This window comes from Corvus hawaiiensis, chromosome 15 (genome assembly GCF_020740725.1).
Source record: "Corvus hawaiiensis isolate bCorHaw1 chromosome 15, bCorHaw1.pri.cur, whole genome shotgun sequence".
Lineage (NCBI taxonomy): Eukaryota > Metazoa > Chordata > Aves > Passeriformes > Corvidae > Corvus > Corvus hawaiiensis.
The window spans coordinates 16,176,279-16,198,974 of NC_063227.1; the positions used below are offsets into that span (position 1 = coordinate 16,176,279).

Consider the following 22,696-nt stretch of genomic DNA (forward strand, 5'->3'; position numbering starts at 1 on the left):
TCCCAAGGCATGCCTGAAGTGGGAAGAACAGTTTACCCTGCTCAACACTGCATTCCTCCTGCCCATGCAATTCCCTTGTCCTGTCTTTCACAGCTCTCCTGGTTGTTTCCCTCACTTTTAATTTCCCCTAAATCTTGCCTAAAGAGAATGCAACTGTCTTGGAGCTCTGCACCTTTTTATTTCCTTCTTTCCAGCTCTCCTGATCTGCCCTCATGGTTGTGTCCCTTTGTAGCTCCCTCTCACCTGAGGAAGGTGCAGCCAGGGGATCCTGCAGTGCTTTGGCCACCCCGCTCCTCTCCCCCTTGCCACATTCCTACTAACTCCTCTTCCCTCCCTGTGCTGGCTCTGGGCTGGCAGGGCCAATGCTGTCCTGGGGCAGGGCTGTACCTGCCCCAACAGCCCAGTCTGGCTCCACCAAGAGCCCCATGCAGGATTATTTGCTTCACCTGCTCATCATTTGTTCCTATTTTCGTACATCAGAGTGTTGTCCTGTGTAGAACTGTATACCCAGTACCTGTGAATGTCCAGATACCTCTGTGTGCCTAATAAATTTTAATGTGATAGGTATAAATTCTGTCACTTCAGAAATTCTATTTTAGCTATGCTCCCCCTTTTTTGACCATCTGAATTAAATTAGTATAGGACCAAATCAAAATGAATCTGTAACTCTCCCTACTGTTCATGTGAAGAGCTGAAATCTGCATCACTTGAGTTTCTGTCTGAGCATCATCTGAAGTATTTATAACCAAGGCTCTAAAAATCTTACAAAGATAGTAGCATGCCATTTCTTTTTATGCAAAACCCATTTTGGTATGACATATCTGGAGCAGGGAAAAGGCTAACATGCTTATTTTGCCAGCTAACCTAAGTGAACAAATAGGTGCAGAAAGATTGGAGTGGGAATTGTTATATTTTATGTGATGAATCAGGTTTTGAAGGAGGCTGAGAGTAATTTGGTATTGTACAGGGATGTCAGAATTCCTGCCAGTTATGCAAGATGTTTGAATCAGTGCAAGAATTGGAGTAACAATTTTAAGCAGAATTATTTGATTAAGAAACAACCTATTTTGTCTTTTTGATGTAAAGATACTTCACACACATGGGGAAATATGGGAAAGAGGATGGCATTAAGGGAGGAAAATTCTTACCAATTTTTTAACTAACTAGGAAGTAAGTTTGTCCAAAATTAAGATGGAGCATCTGATTTTGTGTTTCTGTGTCACAAAACATTTATGGACCTTGATGTTACTTGAAAAAATTTCTCAAACATCTAGAACAAGGCATGCCAGTGAGTGGGGATTTCATCTTTCAGCAGATGCTACAGAAATGTTTGGGGTTTTTTGCTGTAGACATGTTTTAAGGATACTGTCTTTAAAGAACACATATCATACTTATCACTAATTATGTATTTCAGGAATGGAATCATAAGAGGTCCTTTGTGTTGCTGTGGGTGAGAGCTTGTTTATCAGTGGTTGTTTTTTGTTAGACCAGGTGGGTTATCTTGGAGGATGGATTGTAAGAGGTGAGGAGCCGAGGGGCAAATCTCCTGAACTACTAATGGCAGGAGAGGGAAAGCATTAAAAACAACAAAAGGAGAGTATGAGAAAAAACACAGGCTTAAATAACCCCATAATCCTAAAAAAAGTAGGTAGCAGACAGAGAGGGATGAGAAAGAAAGGAGCAATGATATTTCATGAAGAGTTTTTCAGACCCCCTCAGAGCTCTGGCCCTGCACCAGCCTGTTGGAGCAGGGTCTACTTTCTTTGCATGTTCTGGTTCAACTTCATAAAAAACATTGCATCAAAGTGGTGTCTCTCTCTTCCCTTTCTTATTCCCTTTCCTTCTCTTCTCCACCTCTGAAAGACTTTCTATGTCTCTAACATGATACAGTTCCTTTTTTAGCACCTGCACCATCACAGCCTGAGAGGTGGAATATCCCTTCCTGCCCACAGGTGGTTGTTACCCACTGTGCGGATGGGCAGTGCTCATGTTCAGCACATCCACAGGACCTGCTGCTGCTTGGGAAACCTCCCAGTATGACCAGACCCAGTGCCCCTTTGGGGTCTGCAGCTTTGCTGTTTGATAAACAAGGGATGTGAGGCAGCAGCATGGGGTGACTCAGTGACCTGGACACCATTCTCACCACTGGGCTCTGTGCTCAACTGTTGTCTTATTTGGTACAACTAACATCTTTCCTAGAGTCTTAAGCTAATTTCTTTGTAGTCTGGTGCATCAGCGCAAAGTTGCCAGAGGCTGAGGCAGCTTTCATGTCATGTTGTGTCTCCAAAGTACAATAAAGTCACATCACCTCTTTGCCAGGAGCAGGGGGTGTGCAGCTCACACCAGCCACACACTGCTACCCAGAGTACACCACCTTGCTCTTCACATCAGCCTGTCTTTGTCACTTGCTCCTAAATTTGACTCTGAGGCTGCTTTAGCAGCAGGTTCCCTCTGTTCCGAGGGTATTTTGCTGCCAAAACATACTTTTAATGAGAAGACCAGCTGTTCTCCCTCAGGACCAAGCTTCCACTTGCTCCTTAGTTTGCTTCTTAATTGTCTTATCACTGATGAATAATTTAATAATTTTTCTTGAGTATTTCATAAATTTAGAGTTTTGTAGAGTCTCCGTTAATAAAAACATAATGTACAGCAACAGAGTTGGTTCTGCTCCCTTCCCTTCGTGGCACAGCTTGTCATGTTTCCCTGAGCAGTATCAAACAATATGCAACTAAATTGAAATAGTGAAACCAGATCAAGATGTCTATCAGCATCCTACACTGATGTGCAGTTTGGGTTTTATTCCAGACTACTTTATGATGCAGAAAATATGCATAGATCAGTCTTCAAGCTTTAAGGATGTCTGGCTTGCATGCCCTGTATGGGCATGGGGGCTGGTTTTTGCTCTTGCATTTCCGTTAAAATATACTAATTGGATGTTAGCTTAAAAGTCTAAACCTCCCCAATGGGCAGGACTTGGGTTATGTATCAATTGGAAAAGCCTTTGATCAGCTGTGTGAGGTTTTTTTGAGGGTTGTTTGTTGTTTTCTAACAGCTGTAAGAGATCTGGCAGAACAAAACTGCATTTCTAGATCTTCATCCGGTGTAGAAATTGCCTCATTTGGATTTGCTTTCTGAGAGGTGTTATTGAAATATTCTGCTTTAAACAAACAAACAAACCAAACCTGTTTGAAACAGTAGTTAAACTGGGACACTTTGTCAGCACCCACTGGAATTAATTTTCAGGTGTTTTAGTTTGTTGTGACTGGAGAAACGTGTCAGATGGACACGTGTAAGAAGAAAAAGTCCAGGGTGAAACCAGTGGACCAGGGTTTGGTCACACAATTCCATATGAGTTCTCTGCTCTGTGTTTCAGTTTGTCACATAAAATTCTGGTAACATCTTTACCTTATTGGGCTTTGTTTGTGAAATGCATTGAAAGAACACACAGCAGATACTGTAGAGAACACTAAGTGTTCCCGCTGTTGTTGCTTTGTGGTTATTGGTATTGATCATTTCCATGTATGTGACATTGACTGCAAACACTTTTGAGAGATAAAAACGCCACAGACGACGTTGCCAGAGTACAACATTATTTGGTTTAAGATCCCATTCTATACCATGTTTAACTGCCCAGTTAAAGGCAGTCTCCTCTGCCTTCCCATGTTTGTGAATATTTCTTTCAGATACATTCATTTGAAATAAAATCTCTTCTGTGTGGGCATTCATATTCCTTTAGAGCTATGTATAAGAAAACCCTCATTTTTAAGAGTTGTGTTAAAAAATGATACTTATTCCTGGTCCAGGTGCCATGTGCATGTACCCACCTTCTGATAACCTTCTGAAAGTGGAGTTTGATTTTTGTTATCAGAATAAATTCCTCCATTAGTGAAGTTGTCTGAGTTGATAAATGAGTGTAAATTAAAATCTTTCACACATAACAGATGCAAGAAAATTACTAAAAATGAATGGATATCTTAATTTTTTTTATTTTTAATTTGTACGGTAACTGTTGGTGTGGAGAGTCACCACTAGCCAACAGCAATAATTTAGTCAGATAACTTTATTTTTAAAAGTAATTTGGTGTTTGTTCATTCCATGATAAGTATGGACACCTAGTAAGTATCCCACTACCTAACACTATAGATATTTGTAATTTGCTGGTAACAATATAACAAAAATAACTTTCACTTTAAACACTACACATGTTTAGGAGAAAAAAATTCTCTTTGCTTTGGAATTTCTTAAGCTTGACAACACATCTGTTCCTAAATGTTCCTCTGAAAATGTGGTTCACAGAAGGTCCATGAAGAAAAGTCTTGATGTACTAAGCATGTCTCTATAGAAGACTTAACACAGATCTTTGTTGCATATTAATTTAGAAATAGGAAGAGTGTGTGCTGTCATTCTGTATCCTAGTTGTGAGATCAAATTAAAATAATCTTAATTAGATTTTTCACATAGAGAATTGTGATTTAATATCTGCAGTATTAGAAGTGTTGACAAATTAACGCAAATGGGCTCGTTCTTCTAGTGGGCTCATGAGAGGAGGATAAAACGACTGCTCCATGGCACTGCTTCAAAGCCTGTGCAAGGGAAGACTCTTGATCCAGGTGTATCAGATGAACTCTAATCCAAAATTACTGCCCCACACTGTCCAAACATTCTATATATAGACCAGGGTGTCAAAGGGCTTCTAATCCCATCTACTGATAATTCCTTGCTGACCTGCATGGGGATTATACATGTAACACACATGATTGTCAAAAGCTTCATTTCTCTGTGGAAGAAGCTTCTGCAAGAGCTCTTAGGACAGGTTTATTTAGTGTCTTTTTCCCTTCTCTTCTGCTGACTCTTTCCTTGCCCCCCATGTCTCGAAGAAGTCAAACTGGTTGACTGATTTCAGAATGCTCATCTTTTCTCCTCTGCCATGAGTTCACAAGGCATCTTTAGTATCAAAAACTTTTGTTCCTTGGTCTGTGGGTTTGTTCAAATATATCTATTGCATTATGGCTTTACCTGAACCTTTTCTGTCCAAGGGATTCCAGCAGTCCACACTTAAAGTAAAGCAGAGATTTCAGGCACAGGTTTTGATTGCTTCACATCATTAAAAAAGCTGCTAGCAATTTTTGCAGGGTGAGGTTTTTACCCAAACTGCAATCTTGATATTTAACTACTCTCTAGATTCCTATGACTTTAGTTAGATAAAATATTGTGGTCATCCTCTTTTCCCATTTTTAAATTCTTCTTTAATATTGCCACTGTCATTGTTATCAATACAGCATGGCACTTGAGAGGTGTTTTTTCCACTTTTCATGGTATTAAACACCACTTAGTTCTGTGGCAGCCTCAGACATTCTGAAGGAAGAAACAGTATATAATGCAATTATGATAGCTGTTCTTATACCTTGAGCAGGAAATGGTATATGTTCTCTCATTTCTTGATTAATAGCATATTTCTGTGGCTTTTTACTGGAGTACTTTTACTTTGCGTTGCTGGGCTCAGAAAAATAAAGCCATGGCCTTGAGACAAAACAGGCCTTTAAAGCTGATGTTGGTGTGAGTAGCTGGGGTGAGGCTGTGCTTTCAGAAATATATTCAGTGGAGGTGATGGGTAGGGCTGTGCTGTTCACTCTCCCCTTGACACTGGGAGCAAGCAGCATTGCTGAAAGGCATTACAGTTCCCTGCCTTCTGTTTGTTCTGGTAATGTGGGAACACTTCAGTGTTTGGTATCTGCCAGGATGATTACACACGCTCTTCAGGCTGGGAATTCGATTGCCTTCCCCATGCTGGCAAGGGAAAGAGCAGTGCATATTTCAAGTGGCAGCCGAGAGCACGGCTGCACTGTGATGGTGCTGTGGGAGACAGGCTGTGGGAACCGGGCAGAGGGTGTCAGGTAGGCAAACAGCACCATCCCAGGAGATGAGTCGTGATGGTGCTTCCTATTTCACTAATTGTAAATGATTAGACAGGTTTATTTAATTTTTTTTAAAAATGGAAAAGATCCATAGCCTTGTTCTGAGACTCTCTTCAAGCTCACGTAAGAGAGAATTGCATGGAGGTTTAACGTCTCGGCAAGGATTAAGTCTCTGCAAGATGTTAGTAATGCTGTTTAGAGAAGACAACACTTGATCTTGAGCAAAGTTTTCAGTGGGCTGTTTCCTTTCTGCTGTGCTGCAGAGTGAGTTTCTAGCTTGCAGTAAATTTTTCCATGGTAAATGCAGTAGTAGTGAAGTATTTGCTGTAGTGCTGTTGAGAGGATCGCTGGCAGCACAAGCTCCGTGGGTGCCTCATCACGCTGGTGTTGCTCAGTTAATTTTCTGGTCTCCAAGCAGACTGAGAGCCAGCTGCAGGCAGGGCTGTTTGGCCATGGGGATGGAGCTGCTCCTGAGGCAGCACTCCCAGCAGCTTGGTGTGGGACTGGTTCCCAAACCAGCACTGACCTTCCCCACGCTGAGCTCGGCTCAGCTGCAGCTCCCTCTGCCCTGCACTGAGTCCTTCATCCCTGGGCAGTGCCTGGCAGCATCCCCTGGGGCTTGTCTGTCCCTGAGCTCTGCCACACCCAGGGCCAAGGAGGGCTGGCACTGAGGCTGTGGGTGGTGGGAACTGGGATCAGCCCCTGCAGAGAGTCACATCAGGCATTGTACTTTGAGAAGTTCCCAGTGAGAGAGGCCCATCATTCTCACAGCTGAAATCTTCTTGTATTGTTTTTTCTGTTTTACCGTGTGTGACTGAGGGGTTACAGTTGGTTTTTAGTCGTTCATTGTCCTTTTTTTTTGCCCTTCGCGCAAAAAAACCTCTCTATTTAAAGAATTGTAAAAGATTTGCTGGGTTAATGTGCTGAGTGAAGCTGTGTGAGGGCTTTCATACACCACTTTATGATAATCTGTATTTTATTCATTAACCCATGGTTTCATCTGAGTAACAGAACTTTTTACTTGTAGTAGCTGAAGGTAACATCTCTGGTACCTTGAAAAGTCAGGAAACTTCAACAGGACTTCTTATCTGAGAGCTTTGTGACTTTCTTTTTTTAGTCCAGTAACAACCAATAAAGAATTCAAACGAAATCTCACTGTGAAAGAAATGCCAGTCATGTAGTATTGCAGCTTGCAGTACCCTGGAGGCAGACAAATCCTTGTTTCTGTCTTGTACTTGCTTGTATCTTGCCTGCTTTTAAAAAGAGAAATAACCCATCGAAAAGCCTGATCCAGTGCAACATATACATTGCATTGGCTTTTCTTTACTCTAGAATTATGCAACATTCCTCTTACTTTTTCCATAAATTCTACACAAATTATTTTTACCTGTTCTGCATGTTGGGAAACAGATGGTCCAGGTAGTAAATAAGTGGCTCCCAGGAGCTATGAAATTGAATTCTACCAGGTAGCTCCTCCAGGAACCTTGTATTTACTGGTATATGTCAGTGAGCCTTCATGTTAACTATGCTTATATATCAGTGTTTATTTCCATCATTTGATTATCACTTGGTTAAGCCTAGAAGTAAAACTTTTTAAAATTATTATTTTCATGCTTTTTGGGGGCCAAAGGGGTTATATTGTAAGTATTTCTGGAAAAAAAAAATGCTCAAACCCTGAAAACCCATTGAGGAACATTGTATTAAGATAGAACTTTTTTTTCCTTTTAGACAAGAAAAATATTCTATTTTTGTTGATCCTGCTGTTGAACTGAAAAAAAATCTAGATTGGTGTGCACTGTGCATTATGGTGAGTTGTCCTAAGGCCAGTAGTATAAGATGGAATAAGAAAAAAATTCAGAAGTTGAAAAAAAGTTAGTGCTGCTGGAAAGACATGATAATACTGCCTCAGAAACAGAGAAATTACATGATGCTGAAAGCCTTGTTCAATATATTTAGTTTCATTAGTAGTTCAGCTGCCAAACTTCTCAGTGGTGCAGCTTGACCTTACAGAGTCTTCAAACAACAGAAAGATTCAAAATCATTACTCTGCTGATAGACCATTCCTTCTCTTAAAGATCTGCAGCACCTGGAAGGCTGATTTATTAAAAATCTCAGTTTCCTATTAGATCTTCTCTCTCTGACACAATTACTTTAGTAATTTATTTTGAGAGACTTCTGGTATAAATTTTTAGGAGGTTGGGTTTAACAAAAAAAGTGTTTTAGACGACATGTAACATTCTGTGATGCTTCTGAAATAATCAAGGTGGTGCATTGCATTAAACCACCCATGACTGGCATTTCTTTTGCCCCTTGGAAACCAAATGTGTTCAGCTCACTCGGTGATGCAAGATCCTAAGTGCTGCTGTAACAGCTTTCAGGGATGACTCCAGACTCACAATGAATCAGAAATTATGGCACAGTTATTCTTAGGTCACCATGAAAATTATCAGGCTCCCCCACAGAGAAGCAGCAGTTTTCAGGCCATAATCCTATCAGGAAAATGTCACCAGGTTCCACTGCTGGCCTAAATATTTCTGTTCAGAAATTTCTGTCTGTTGTTCAGAAAAATCTGTGTCTTCATTTTCACTTCGGTGGGATTCCCAGTGCTTCAAATTGTGTGATCTTAGGCAAGAATTTGTCTGAGTCTTTAGACAGGGTCCAGCTCTTTCCCATTCTGCAGAACAAGTCTAGAGAATGTTTACCTTTCTGCACTAAAATGTTCTATGGTAGCAATGACAGTAATAATGAAATTCTTTGCTTAGAAATATATATGCCTGCTTTTCTTTTTAGTTCTTCTTACATCAGTGCCTTCTTCAAACAGTAGTCATGTCCCTGAGCTGCAGAAGATAAAGACATCCTTAAACTCTCTGAGATATGTTTTATTGGGAAACTAAATTAAAAGATTGATTGAAAAAAATATGTGAGATGATTGTTTTTCAATTAGAAGGAAGAAAACTCCAGCTTCTCTGTGACTCATTTTTGGGATAAGCAAAATTTGAAATAGTGTGCCTACCTTTTCATATATGTATAACATACACATATATACATATATAAAAGTACCACAGGACACTGAGGCTGCATAAAGCATTATTATTGAAGTGATGTGATTTTCCATTGACCAGACATTATTTTATGCAGCCTGTGCACCTCATGCAGTGCGATAATGAATATTTAAGTGATGTATTTCAGCAAATATAATTAGTACATGGTGTCTGAGATAATAATATTTTGTAGGGCAGTGAGTTTTAAGCTTTTTGCAGGTGACCCTCACTTGAGAGAAGTGGTTATATGACTGTAATCCCCTAGGTTTGACTTCTGATGAAGGGTCCAACTTTGCCTTTGCTTGTATGACTGCACACTGGATATTGTGGATAAGCAATGGGGTGTTTTTTCCTTGGTTTGTTTTTTTGTTGTTGTTTTTCGGGGCATTTTTTGTTTTTTTTTTGTTTGGTTTGGAGATTTTGTTTGTTTATTTTTTTGCCACAGCAACATTTAGTTTTCTACTGTAATATTGTGCTGGGGACATGGCTGCAATGCACTGTCAGACTCTGATAAGTGACTTACCATTTCGTATCACACATTTACTGAATTTTCAGTTTGAAATGTACAGTCTGGGATGACAGCCAGTCATTCAACCTATTCGTGCTTCAAAGAGTGTAAAAAACAGGCAGACAAAAGAAGGAACACCTGGCAAATGTCTTGGGTTTAAAACAACAAGAGAGAGAGGTAATAGCCTCCATGGTTAGGAGTGAGATGCCTTTCTTCTTTACTGAATGTATTGAAAACATTTTCAGAACATTGAGATGCCATTTAGCTACAGCCTTGCACAAAATAATGTAGAGAATTAAGCAAACAAACAGGAGAACTGAAGCAAACCCAGCACAAAGCCCAGTCTGTGTTGCTGGGCAGGAGCCCTGGTCCCACCCCACTCTCACTGAGGGCTGCAGTGCCAGGCTGGAGGCTGGTGCCGGAGACAGCAGCTCCTGTGGCACTTTGGCATTCCTGGGCTCTCTGTTCTCCCTGACTCAGAGTAATGTGAGCTGCCTTTGAAGATGAATTTAGCTTGGAAGGTGGCCCTGTGGTTCTGTGAAACACCCGTTACTCATTGTGATGGCAGATGATGTGGTTTCCTTGAGAAAACAGTGTGGCAGAGGTATTTGAATAAAGAACCAGGAGTGCTGCAGACTAGGTTTCTAATGCTGGCTGACAAGGGTTGTCTGTGGGCTTTTTAATTATTTTCTTTCAATGCATCAGCTTCAGTTTTGGGGGATTTTCTTGTTTAGCATTTGTATTGTTTAAAGCATGAGGAAATAGTTGTGTCCTTGTTCATTTCAGAAAAATAATACATGTTTGGGTTTTTTCTTCTAGTTCTTTTGTGAAAAAGAATGATGAGCAGGTGTTTATGTCTCTTTAGCATTTAATAATGTCATGGAGGATAATTCAGCACAACTAAGATACAATCTCCATTACTTTTTTGAGGTAGTATTGACAAAGAACTGGGATGCAGGGAAGCGATTGCTTTGCTTAGATTAGGGATGCTGCCTTTTCTGCTTTGTATTTCATCTCTGAGGTGGGAGATTAACTTGTTCTCCTCGGATCATTGTGTTCCTTGGATTTAGTGCATGTGTTAAGTGAGTGTACTAAAGCCTGGGAAGAACTATGAAAAACAATTTGACCATGTTAAAGCAGATCTGAAGTTTCACTTTGTATTTTAGTCAACATTCGAACTGTAAAAAAGGCCGAGCAGTGATGTTTGGAAGCGTGTGCTCAGGAGCACTTGGCCATTGCTGATGTGCCTGTAATGCTGGGAGATCCAGGGGCTCTCTCTGATCCCTGGGGCTGCCAGGCTGTGCCACAATAGGACTGTTACGATGCACAGGCTCCTGAAGGATGTGCACCCTGCTTCCCATGGTAGCCCTGCCTTCACCTGCCCTGTGCTCAGCAGGGCACTGCCACGGGCTGGGCTTTGGGCTGCACATCCTTTGCTCTTTCTTTGCATGCAAGGGAAGGGAAGATCATAGTAGCCACTCAGGTTTAGGGTTTTGATGGGGTTTTTGTTTGTTTTCAAGGAGAAAAGTGCTATTTTGCATCTCGTTTCAGCTGAGTGTTACCTCTGTGCTAGCCTGGTTTGTTTAAATGTTTCACCAGATAGAAGAATGAACTGAGCAAAATATTTTTTTTCTTTTTTTATTATTTTGGTTCTGATTAAACCCAAATAAGTCAATTGGATAGCTTATGATTGCTTCAAAGCTACATAGAGCAGACTTTTTATTCTCAGATTACTTAATTACAACACAATTTCCCCTCACTCAGCTTCTAATTTGAAATGAGTGCTGCTGATATTCTTGACTGCAGTAAGATCTCTTGAAGAATCAGGTTGATTATGTGGACACCAGGCTGTGATTTTTTGAAAATGCTCAGGACAATCAATGTGTACTAAAATTGATTGGAATTAGATATATTGTATGTTTGTGAATTTAAATGAGAAATTTAAAAAATTAAAAAGCCAAAGTGTGGAGAGTACCAGTATTTCAGATTTCCAGGTCTCTGATTGTCATTATGGTTTTAAAAGACTTTTCCTTGAATCCTAAATGTTTGAACTTTTATAGTGCATCCTGGTGAAATGACTAATTCAGCTAATAATTGAGAAAAGGCATCATTTCCTCCGCATTCTCCCCCAAACCAATACTGGCTACTGCTATATCAAAAATAAAATCTATTTCCCGATGTAAAAAGCCAGATGTACTCTATCAAGACACTCATTGTGTTTAAGCTTCCAAATAAAAAGCAATTTCCGAGGGGCCTCAGAGCGTGTCATGCCGTAGGATCCTTCAGGCCAATCCCTTCGGATCCTTTATTACAGGACAAGTGATTTACTCCTCCGAACTTCAGAGCTCAGCAGATTTGCAGGTACTGCTGGTGAAGTTTTAATTTAGGCAAAGATGCTCATAAAGAAGTGCTCAGATGTTCAGATGTGAATCCAATTTTATATCCCTGGCAAGTTCAATAGTGTTCGGCTCCTGCTTTTGATTCATTTGAACAGGTTTATGAAGAAGCAGCGTATTATGCTTTTATCTCTCTCACATAGACACAGGTGTGTGCATGCTCCCTAGTTGGTACTTTATATATATAAGCTTTTACATGTTTTAATATAAGCTATATAATATCTATATGAAGTTAATATTGGTATTTGTTTATTTTTCTATATTAAATGCTACATTTGTCTTGCAGCAGGTTTCAGAGTTTTTGCAGCTGCAGTGTGTGCTCAGTTACCCATGCGTGGCTTATTTTGCACAGTGTCTTATATTTACTGTTGTGGGAACAGAGTCTTGAGGCAGATTAAATAATTTGTGGTAATTTGATTTCAGCTCTTGCTTCCTTCATCTTAAAGAAATGCTGTTCATTCTTATTGATGCGGACTTGGCTCACTTTTAAGAACAGCCTCCATGATATTGTGGTGACAAGATTCAGAGTCTTTATTTAACTGGTGCTACCGTGGCTCTCAGAGCAAAACTGTTTTGTTTATGTGGGTATGACTTTTTCATACTTATCCTTGAGAAGGAAAAGCTGCATCTAAAGTAAGTTGAGAAAACATGAAGCACATGAATCTTTTGAAGTAACTATTAACACAAGGGCACATATTTGTATTTTATCACTCATAAATATTCACTTATTGAAATCCAAGCATGCTTTGTCTAAAGTGAGAACACAGACTAGGAGAGTAATTCCTCTTAAACTTCTGTGTATGTGGAGATTGTCCAAACACATTTTTTTCCTGCTGTGTCTTGCTCTGCATGCTATTGTAGAATGGCACGGGATCTAGTATAGATTAGAGATGTGATGTTCTTGGTGGTCCAGATGGGGGTTTTAAACATAAAACTTCATTGGCTAAACAGTATTTTTTATGCTTAGATAAGACATAAGCAAGGATAGTAAGGGGAGCTGCACATATGATGGCCTTAAAATTTAGGAGGTGTTCATGAAAGGTGACTTTGTATTTAAAGCAGTTGACGTTCCCACAGGATGCACATTTGGGCAACAGACATTCAAGAAAGATAAAAAATCTGCTGTATAGATTTAAGGCAACATGTGGAGGATGCAGAATTTATTATAATTCATTTCTTAAAGTTTCTTGTCAGAGGACAAGTTGTACTTGCCCTGTGTAAGTCCCAGTAAACCTGTCTGTCTGTTCTTCACCAGCCTGCGCTTCCCCAAGCCCACAGAAACGCTGAAGAAAATGAATGGCCTCTCTCCAAAAATGCTGTTCTCGTTCTGTTCCCTGGTTGTATTGCTGTTACAAAGAGGTGCTTTCACTGCTTTTCCCTGGGGCAGGCGGTCTGCAGAGCAGTGCCAGGAGAGAGCTGCCCCTGGGGGTGTTGCACAGAATCAGTTAGGTTGGAAAAGCCTCCCAAGATCCTCAAGTCTGACCCCTAAGCCAGCACTGGGAGGTCACCACTAACCCATGTCCCTAAGTGCTGCTACAGCTCAGGGTTCCATACCAGTGAAATACCCTCTTGATATTTGGGGGTTTGGGCTCTGGGGTTTGGGTTTGGGGTGTTATTTTGTCTCTTGGATTTTTTTGTTTATTTTGGGTTTTTTATAAATATTGGTCTTAATTAAGTTACAGTAATTACTCAGTTCAGCAGCTTTTCTAGACTTTTTTTTCATATGACAAAGATCAATCTTGCTGCAAATGATGTTTTGTGATGTTTTCTTTTATTATTTGATTCATTAAGTACAGAATTTTCTTCAGTTTCTAAAAACAAACATGCATCATTAGAATTATGATTTCTCTAGTATTAGTGATTAATGTTCACTAGAAAACTGCAACTTGATACAATGTCTAAAGCTTGCAGTTCATAATTGTGTTTGTTTTCTTTATTCTTTTGCTGTTTTTATTAGACATAAATTATTGCCATGTGTGGAATTTCACGTGAACTTATTTACCAGTCTGCATTGGTTTAGAAAAGTGACAATGTTAGAATGACACCTTCTTATCAGATTTTCTTTTCATGTGCTGTTATTTTAATCCATTTGCCTTACTGATTAGAAAAAAATATTTTTCATTATCGATGCAAACATGTCAGTACTCAAAGAATGAGAAAAGTTTTTTTCCTTCTTTATCACAAAAAAAATCATTTTTCAGTGAAAGAGACTGAAAGAGTTGCATAGTTTCCAGATCTTGCTGTGTGTTTGTAGCATTACTAAATAGAAAAATACAGGCCAAATCCTGACCACATGGAATAACATGAAAGATACCATCACTGCCTTGTTGCTCTCTTTTCATATTTGGAGTTTAATCTTCTTGTGTGGGCACAAATCCTGTTCATTTGAAGCTGATTGGTAAAATACCAGTGAATGAAAGAAGATTGATTTCTCTGATTAAGTTTCATAGGGGCCTAAAGACCATATTCTCAAAAGCTATTTTTAATCCATTAAGGTTCATCTGCTCAAAGCCCCTGACAGAAACAGGGGGGGAAAGTTCCTGTCAGTAGCTGTAGGGAATGGTCAAGCTAGGCTTCTGTCCTGGCTGCCCGCCCCACTGAGGAGACTTTCTCCAGGGAGAATCCATAAGGAAGTATTTTTAAATTTAAATATAGTCTTTGTCAACATGCCAGCTGTGCAGGCTGGAAGCACTGTTTTATGTTGCTGATCTCAAATAATCACTGATCGGATTTGCCCACAGTTTGATGCCCACAGGTCCAAGAGGCAGTGGCCCCTTGAAAACGCAGAGGAGAGCAGTGTCATCACACACAGCTGTGATTTGTTTTTCTTTTCTGTTTTAGGCCCTTCAAATCATCACAGCCAGTCAACGCTGAGGCCACCTCTCCCTCCTCCTCACAACCATTCCCTGTCCCATCATCATTCCTCTGCCAACTCCCTCAACAGGAACTCGCTCACCAATCGCCGGAACCAGATCCACGCACCCGCTCCGGCGCCCAATGACCTGGCCACCACCCCCGAGTCCGTGCAGCTCCAGGACAGCTGGGTGCTCAACAGCAACGTCCCGCTCGAGACCAGGTGGGTGGCGTGGACGGGCACCCTGGGGGATGCCATTGATGGTCCTCCAAAGTGCACAGAGAAAACCCTTGTCTTGTTGGGAGATGGGGTCTGGTGTCCTGTGCGACAGGGGGGGTTTTTCTGACACGGCATGGGGAGCGAGTGGCATTAGAACACCCAACAGCCCCAATCTGCTTTGCACTGGGAGGTGGACAGTGAATAGCTCTGCTCACATCCTGTTTCAAAGCCTTTTATTCACTTGGACCTTCCTTGCATACACAGCTCATGCGATTAGTACAGCACATTTATATCACAGGCTCAGGGACAACTTACTTAGAATTCATATTGACTGTGCTGCTGAAAAATTATACATTTTGCCTTTCCTGAAGCAACAAACAGAGGCTCACTTGACATTATGCATTTTGGGAGACTTTGAGAAACAATCCGAGATTCAAGACTGACAGTACTATAATTTTAATTTATACCTCATCCAGCATGCAAGTTCATTTTAATCTCTTCTGTACGTGTTAACAGCTTGATGCCTGTGGGGCAAACAGCAGCATATAAATGAAAAGGTGCAGCACTTAGGCCTGACAGAGAAATAAATAAATAAATGCCTGACATGCTGCTGGTCTAAATATTCTGGTTTGTTGTCATTTGGGGTATGGAATGTCAAACATATTTAACTTGCACTTTAAATAGCAGAGTTGGCAGAGCTGATCTCTCAGAATTTAAAATTAGCCATTGTGGTGCTGAATAAAGTGCTTGGAATAGCAGGGTGGTGTTGCTTGCCCAGATAGTGATAAACACAGTGAGCAGGTGGAGGAGCTGGGCTGCTGGGAGCACTGGCTCCTGCCAGGGTTTCAGCTGCTTGGTTGCCACAGCTTCTGGGATGTTACATTTGGTTTGCAGCCTCCCGGGACTGTAATGCCGCTCTGCTGGATTACACCCCGAGTAGCCACATACGGGGTAGGTACGCCCCCATGCAGCCTCAGCCCAGGCCCTCCAACATTTGATTAAAGACTGGTCGTCTGGTTTGGAGCTCTGGAAGGGGCTGGGTTGGAGCTCACAACACCAAGGCTGTTGTTACTCAGCAGTTGGGTACAGCTCCATGGGGAGCAAATGAGACGGGAAAGGGCAGGGAGCCTGTGCCAGTCTGTGCTGGGCTGGGATATGCACAAGGGGCTGCCCTCACATTGTCCTGCTCTGATAAAATGGGAACATGGGTGCCATGAAGAAGTGGGGTGCTGAAAAGGAAATGCAGGTTATCCAAAGCCAAGATGGCCAAAAAAGGAAAGGAAAGGGATTCTTGCTTACTGAAGGTTTGGAGCTAACTTTCCCAAAAAAAAAAAAAAACCATCCAAAATCAAACAAAAAAACCCCATGATGCTGAGCTCTGAACTGCTGCTCCTGTGAGAAGCTCTGCTATTTTATAGAACTTAATTTGGACATCCTGAATTTGTTATTTATTGCTAAGAATCACAAGATGGAAATGTTGGTCCTGTTCAGCCCAGACTGGTTCTTGCTGTGTGGTTCATTGCCCAGGATTAGTACTTCCTTTTAATTCTGGTGTAGAGTGGCCAACTCTGTGCCTGGTCTGCCTCTTTCTGTATGGAATTGTTCTTGGGTACAACAATACCTGAAACCTGTCCTTTCTGAAGGCTCAAGATTGTCCCAATTTACCAATAACTTTACCTGGAGGGAATTCCTTGGATATTCACAAAAGGATCATTTGCCGTAATGCTGGTGTCTCTGAGCCCCAGCAGGGGGCTGGGGTTTTACTGTCTGATTTTGTACCTATTCCCAGCCAGAGGTGACTGTGAATTCCATTATTTGATTCTACTCTTTCTTCTTACCATGAAACCTGTGGGTGTGTCATGTTGATGACAAAAGGTTACTTTGTGAATACTGTTATTTTTGGAGGTTGCAGGATGCCCGACAGTTAATTGGAGCTTTTTGGAAGACAGGTTTGTCACAGGCAAGTATTAAGCTATTAGAAAATGTCCTGGCAGAATTGCTGTGTTCCAAGTCTATTCCAGAGCTGCTTCAGGATCGATTTTAGTTCTTTTCTGAAATTACACACCTGACAGGGCTTGATGACAAGTTTCATCACAAGAATATTAACTCAGAAGATGACTGAAATTGATGCTTGTAAAATCATTGAGACTTTCAGAATTAGCCTGTAATTTTTTCATTTTAAAACTGGCATTTCATCTACATTCATACCAATAGCCACACACAAAAAAAACCAAAACCATCTTTTTGGGAACTTTTTACTTCAGTCTTTACTTCATAGCTTTAGCTTGTTGCAAAATACTGACCCCTCTCATACTGCCTCTTCACAGTGCACTACTCTAATTTTTTTATCTTGTTATCTGTTTATTAATCTCCATAGTGGAGTGCTCAGGAGGCAAAGCCAGCACTGATAGCACCTTCTTTATCAAGAGAGGGTTTCATAACCTTGCGTTTTCGTCTCTCAGTTGTCTTCAGTAGGTTTTGTGCTCAACTGAAAATGATGTGCAAGTGGTCACGTTACTGATTATGAAACAAAAAGTGGCACCTGAGCTGTCTGAAGGGAATGCTTTGTGTCAGCCCTACAAAACTCAGATCACAATTTAGATTCCAGATACCTCTTTATCTAACAGTACCAAGTGCTGAAATCATTGAATAATACAACACGTGTCTGCATGTTGGTTGGTTTTTTTTTTCCCTGCTAAGAATATTTTAACCTTCCCTTTGTTCCTTTGGTGTCTTAAGCAGTTTGGGCTAAATTCAGACTGGAGACATCACATTTCGTAAATACATCCTTTCTCTATCTCTTGTTTCAATATTGATTGGGGATTGTTAATCACATTTGGTTTATTTTCTTTATGATGTAAAGGAAGCTTTGACTGCTTGCACATGTTTTCATGTGGCCCTTTCAGGCAACTGTACCCAAATCTTTGTGTATCCTTTGTGGTGCTGTATTTTTTACACAATTATGTTTAGCTGTATTTCAGCAGCTCGTTGCTTCTAGTGGAGTTAGGAGTTTGCGAAATGCCTATGCAGAGTTCCTAATTGTACTTTTTTAGAGTCATAGAATGGTTTGGGTTGGAAGGAGCTTTAAGGATCATCATGGGCAGGGACACCTTCCACTAGATCAAGTTGCTCAAAGCCCTGACTAACCTGACCTGGAACACTTCCAGTGATGTGTGCTTGATTTTAGTGTGCTTATTCCTGGTTCAAGGCAAACAAAGAGGGGCTGTGCCTTCCCGAGTCTGCTGCTGCTTTATGGCTGCACATGCTCCCAGGCTGGCTGCATAATCGTTCTGTTTTCTTTGAAATAAGGGTCTGTAATGGAAGGGTTGAAATATCTCTAAGTAAGGACACAGTAATGCATGGCTGTAGCACTTTTATGGTGCTATTTTTATGGTTCATTTCTGCAGTATTTAGCCGCTTTACCTTTAGGCTCGGAGCTGCTGTTTAATGCTCTTTAACTTTTATTGTCCTCTTGCACTGTTTCAAAGCATCTCCTCCTCCTCCTAACAAAGTGCTGGTTTCCACCTTCTCCAGTTGAGAGGTGTTCCTTTATTGCCTCTTTAATCATTGCTTTCCAAGGGGATGTGTGATGAAAATACTGCCTTTGAACATCCCAGTGTGGGTCTCGTTCCTTCCTGACAGCCAGAGAGGCAGCGCTCTGCTTTAAAGCTGGGCATGCTTTGAGGGCACAGGGAGAAAGGAATGGCTTTGCAGGGGAGGTTCCCAGGGCTCCTCACACAGCAGGAGTCCTCTGGTGTGGGAACCTCAGACAGGCACTGGGCATAATGGGATGGCTGGTGAGGGAGGAGAACAGAGGAGCTTTCATGGATGGATGTTTCACTGAGATTGCCTGATTTACTAATGCCTTTTTCATTACTTTATATTGATGTAAAATTAATTGATACCATTATAATTAATAATACTTAATTTGGGAGAAAAAAAAGACTTGAATTAAATAGAAATTACTCTTATTCTTCAGTTCTCATAATTAGTCTCGTAATTTGAAATATTTTCAGTCCGAATCTTTCAGTTGTAAAGATAATTTTGTATCTATGTCTATAATTTCTTTGTGCTTGCTCACAAGGAGCTGATGCTAGGCTTTAAGGAAGACTGTAACATGCTAATGCTTCTTCTGTGTTTCAGGAGAAAGGATGATGGCCACTCTTCTGGTGATTATGAAATCGTTGTCTTTAGATCTTGCGGGCTGTAGTATGAGACCACTGGTCCAAATCTGGGGTCATTTGTGCGAAGTTCAGTTTAAAGATTGAGAAATCTGAAAATTTAACCTGAAAAGAATTCCTATGAACCCTAAAAGAACTCCCATGTTGCACTTCAAAATATTTGCCTTCTCCTGGGTTTCAGGCTGCATTTGTTACTTTGCCAGTGTGATTCCAGCACGGTCACTCTGGGTGACCCTGAGGACAGCAATGAGAGATAAATGGATGGAGCAGCAATGTGAGCTGTAACCCAGTTTGCACCATGCAGGGCTTGAACTCAAAATCATGGGGTAACACAGCTGGGAAACATCTGCACCCAGTGCTCCTGGAGCTGTAGCCTTGCAGTGCAGCAATGAACAGTGCCCTGTGCCTGTGCATAGGCTGTGGCAGTCAAGAATAGGGTGCATGAGGAGAGGGATTTAATGGTGGGGGACAGCATTATTAATTTTTTGAGAAAGAAATATCTGAAATGTTGTTAATACTGCATTCACATTTTGTACCATGTTTGGGTGCCAAGATCAGCTGCAGAACTTCTGAACTGAACATGTAAACTTGAAGTTTCTGAATGTGTTGAAGTTCCAAGCTACAGCTGCTCTCTGCAATTGTCTGCCTATTTTCAATGATGTCTCAATATTTTGATATCTTTGTACATGATGCAAAATGTTCTGGAACAGAACAGTGAAACAAAATTTCTTTTCCTTTTGTTAATGCAAATTCCTAGGATATATTGGGCATAACAAACAACTGCTTGGAACAGTGAAGCGAGTCCTTACTCTAATTTTGCATTGTCTTTTGTGGCTTTCTCTTACCATTTACTTGCAGCTACAAGTACATGTGCTAGAGCAGGTTATTCCCCTGAGACCGAAGGTTGGAGCGGGAACTGACTCCTTCATTCTCTTGTTCCTGCATGTGAAGGTTGCAGAAAGGTTGTGGGGATTTCCAAATAATTAGGATCTGCATAGATAGATTCTGGACCTGTCTAAAAATCAAAAGCATTTTAGAGAATTAAGGAAAGCACAGTCAAAAGCATCCCCAAGGACTTTAAACACATTTGGGCCATGTACTTGGAAGAATTCCAAAAGCACTGTAGAAAGGTCATTTTTAGCAGGCTACTGGAATATCGTTTTCATAACTAATATAGGCATGAATAGGAGAGAGAAAAGGGTGAAGGGAAACACTACAAAAGCAGGATACATAATGACGATTCAGAAAATCAGTCTAGATGTACTCCCACTCACGTACACATAAGCTCAAAGAAGTTTTTACTGATTGCAGATAATTGCATGTTTTCATGATCTTGTTTTAACTTCTGGGTTGTGCAGAGTGAACAGGCAGCGTGAGTGACTGCGCAGGAAGAGACAGGCACGTTTAGGGTCTTTATGAAAAAAAAGTCTAGAGTTATGAGATTTTGGTTCCTCTTCTTTTAAGTTTATGTGTTGGCTTGTAAAGTTCTCTCAGAGTTCTGAGTTTTATTATTCTGTTCTGTTACTTATAGACTTGAAATAGCACTGTTAGTACTTTTTCTTTTTTTCTTGTTAAGTGAGTGGTTGAATTAAGAGGTAGTGAAGAGCTTACATGTATGCCTTTTAAAATAGAAGTGTTTTGAAATTATGTTCATTAATTGATGTAGAAATTTAAAACTGCATGGACCCATTGAAATGCAAAACACTGTTATCATTATCCTCACCACTGGAATAACAAATGGAGGCATTATTGCACTTCATCACTTGGAACCATGCAGCAACCACTCAGAACCCTCTGGCAAAAAAAGACACAAGGTTTTCTGCTTAAGAAGAGAAAGTTCCTGTAGTTGAGCAGGTTCAGAGCTGCCTAAATGTTCCAGGATCTGCTCATTGATCCTGCTACACTTTCATGTAAGTGCATATGCAAAGACCCTCATTTTTTGTGTTTGTGTCTGTGGCTGTGCTGTTACTCTTTACTAGGCGTTAGCCAGCAGTTTCATTGCTGCATTCCTGGGGAATAAACGATAGTGCAAGAAAGAGATTCATAAATTTAAAGGGCAAAGCAGTCATTGACTGGCTAACTCCCACAAAAGCTAACTAGGATTCAAGCAGACAGGCTGAGTGGGCTCACCGCCTCTTGCAGAGTACCTGGAATCTTGTTGACCACACGGGCATCAGTCAGGAAGGTGATGGGTGGCTCCTGTAGCTCCTGTAGCCATGTGCCAGCAGCTCCTCTCCCTTGCTGGCCTTCCTGGGTTTTCCCTTTCTGGAGTTTATGCCTTTCCAAGTTGGTGTTCTCCATCTCAAACTCTCGAGCTGCTCACAATCCCCACTTCAGCAGTCTCTGAAATATTTTCAGAGACTCTCCTTATTTTCCACTGTACCTTTCTACAGCCTCTCTCACAGCTCTGCAGTGTCACAGCTCAGTAGCTTCTGAGCAGCTGGGGACAGGGCAGTGCCATGGGGACATGCCAGAGCCAGGCCAGGAGCACATGGTGAGACCCCCAGAGAACGCTCCAGGGGTCAGCTCGCAGTGGGATTAAGGAGAGAGAAGCTTGTAAGAGTGTATCCAAAAGTATCTCAGTCTCACAGATGAAGAGCAGGTGTCCTGTGGAGAGGGGCCCAGCACGGAGCTGTCACTGCCGCTGTCGCGCAGTGCAGGTGTTTTGCCTTTGTGGCTTTGTGAGCGATGCCTGCTTGGTTTTGTTTAATAATATGACAGATCAAGGTGCCCAAAGGTTGGCACCTGCCTTTCTGTACAGCACCCTGCCTGGCTGTCAGGCAGTGTTCAATTACTGTGCTTCACATGTCCAGCTGTGTCTTTGTTAGAGGGTGGCAGTGGCGGTGACAAGCCAACAACTCGCAGCAACCTCGGTGACATTGCTTTACACTCCGCGGTTTTTAGAACACTTTGCCTGGGGACATGAAGAACCCAGCCTTTAAGGAATCATCAGCCTTTCAAGGGCTGAGGAGCTGGAATTGGAGCTGCTCTGGGTGCTGGAGGGCTGCTGCAAGGATCAGCAGGTTACAGTGGGTACAAGTGTTGCATTGATACTGATGTCTTCATCCTGAATTACTGTTTCCATGCCTAACAGAGTGTCCTTAGTTACTGCATCAGTATCTGCAGCAGGCTGAAAAGCACTGAAATAGGGTCGTGTCATGGAGTGTCCTTTGTTTCCACAGGCATTTGGGTGTGGGGGTGCACAACACACAGGTGTGTAAAATGGCCAGCTGGTTTATATAAGTGTGTATTTGAAATAGCTTTCCATTGAAAAATCTGTCTTACTGAGTTTAGTCTGTGGATTTGACATGATTGAGACAATTTCTTGTAACTGTACAATTTAAACACAAATAGATAACACTTGTTAAGCTTTATTGCTGGCTTTAGAGTTCTAGGCACTCAAAAGGAAACTTCCGTGCAGTTTTAGCACATCAGAGAGCCCTCAGCTGTGGAAACGTGGCTGATGGTCCCATGTTTTCTGCAAGAATCTGAGAGAACATGCAATTAAATCCCATTTGGGGAAAGACTGTGAAATAGGTAACCAAAGCTTGCACCAGTCTACCACTCAGAGTTCATTTTTTT

The 22,696-nt window shown here is 41.3% G+C and overlaps 1 protein-coding gene across 5 annotated transcripts in view; it reads left to right on the forward strand.

Annotated features, from left to right (window-relative positions):
* TENM2 (teneurin transmembrane protein 2) overlaps positions 1-22,696 on the forward strand; it is a 740,257-nt gene that overhangs the window by 550,543 nt on the left and 167,018 nt on the right. For all 5 annotated transcript variants that reach the window (XM_048319587.1, XM_048319586.1, XM_048319590.1 and 2 more), the window contains one exon: positions 14,702-14,936. In XM_048319587.1, the coding sequence (XP_048175544.1) occupies positions 14,702-14,936 (235 nt within the window). The remainder of the gene's footprint in view (positions 1-14,701; positions 14,937-22,696) is intronic.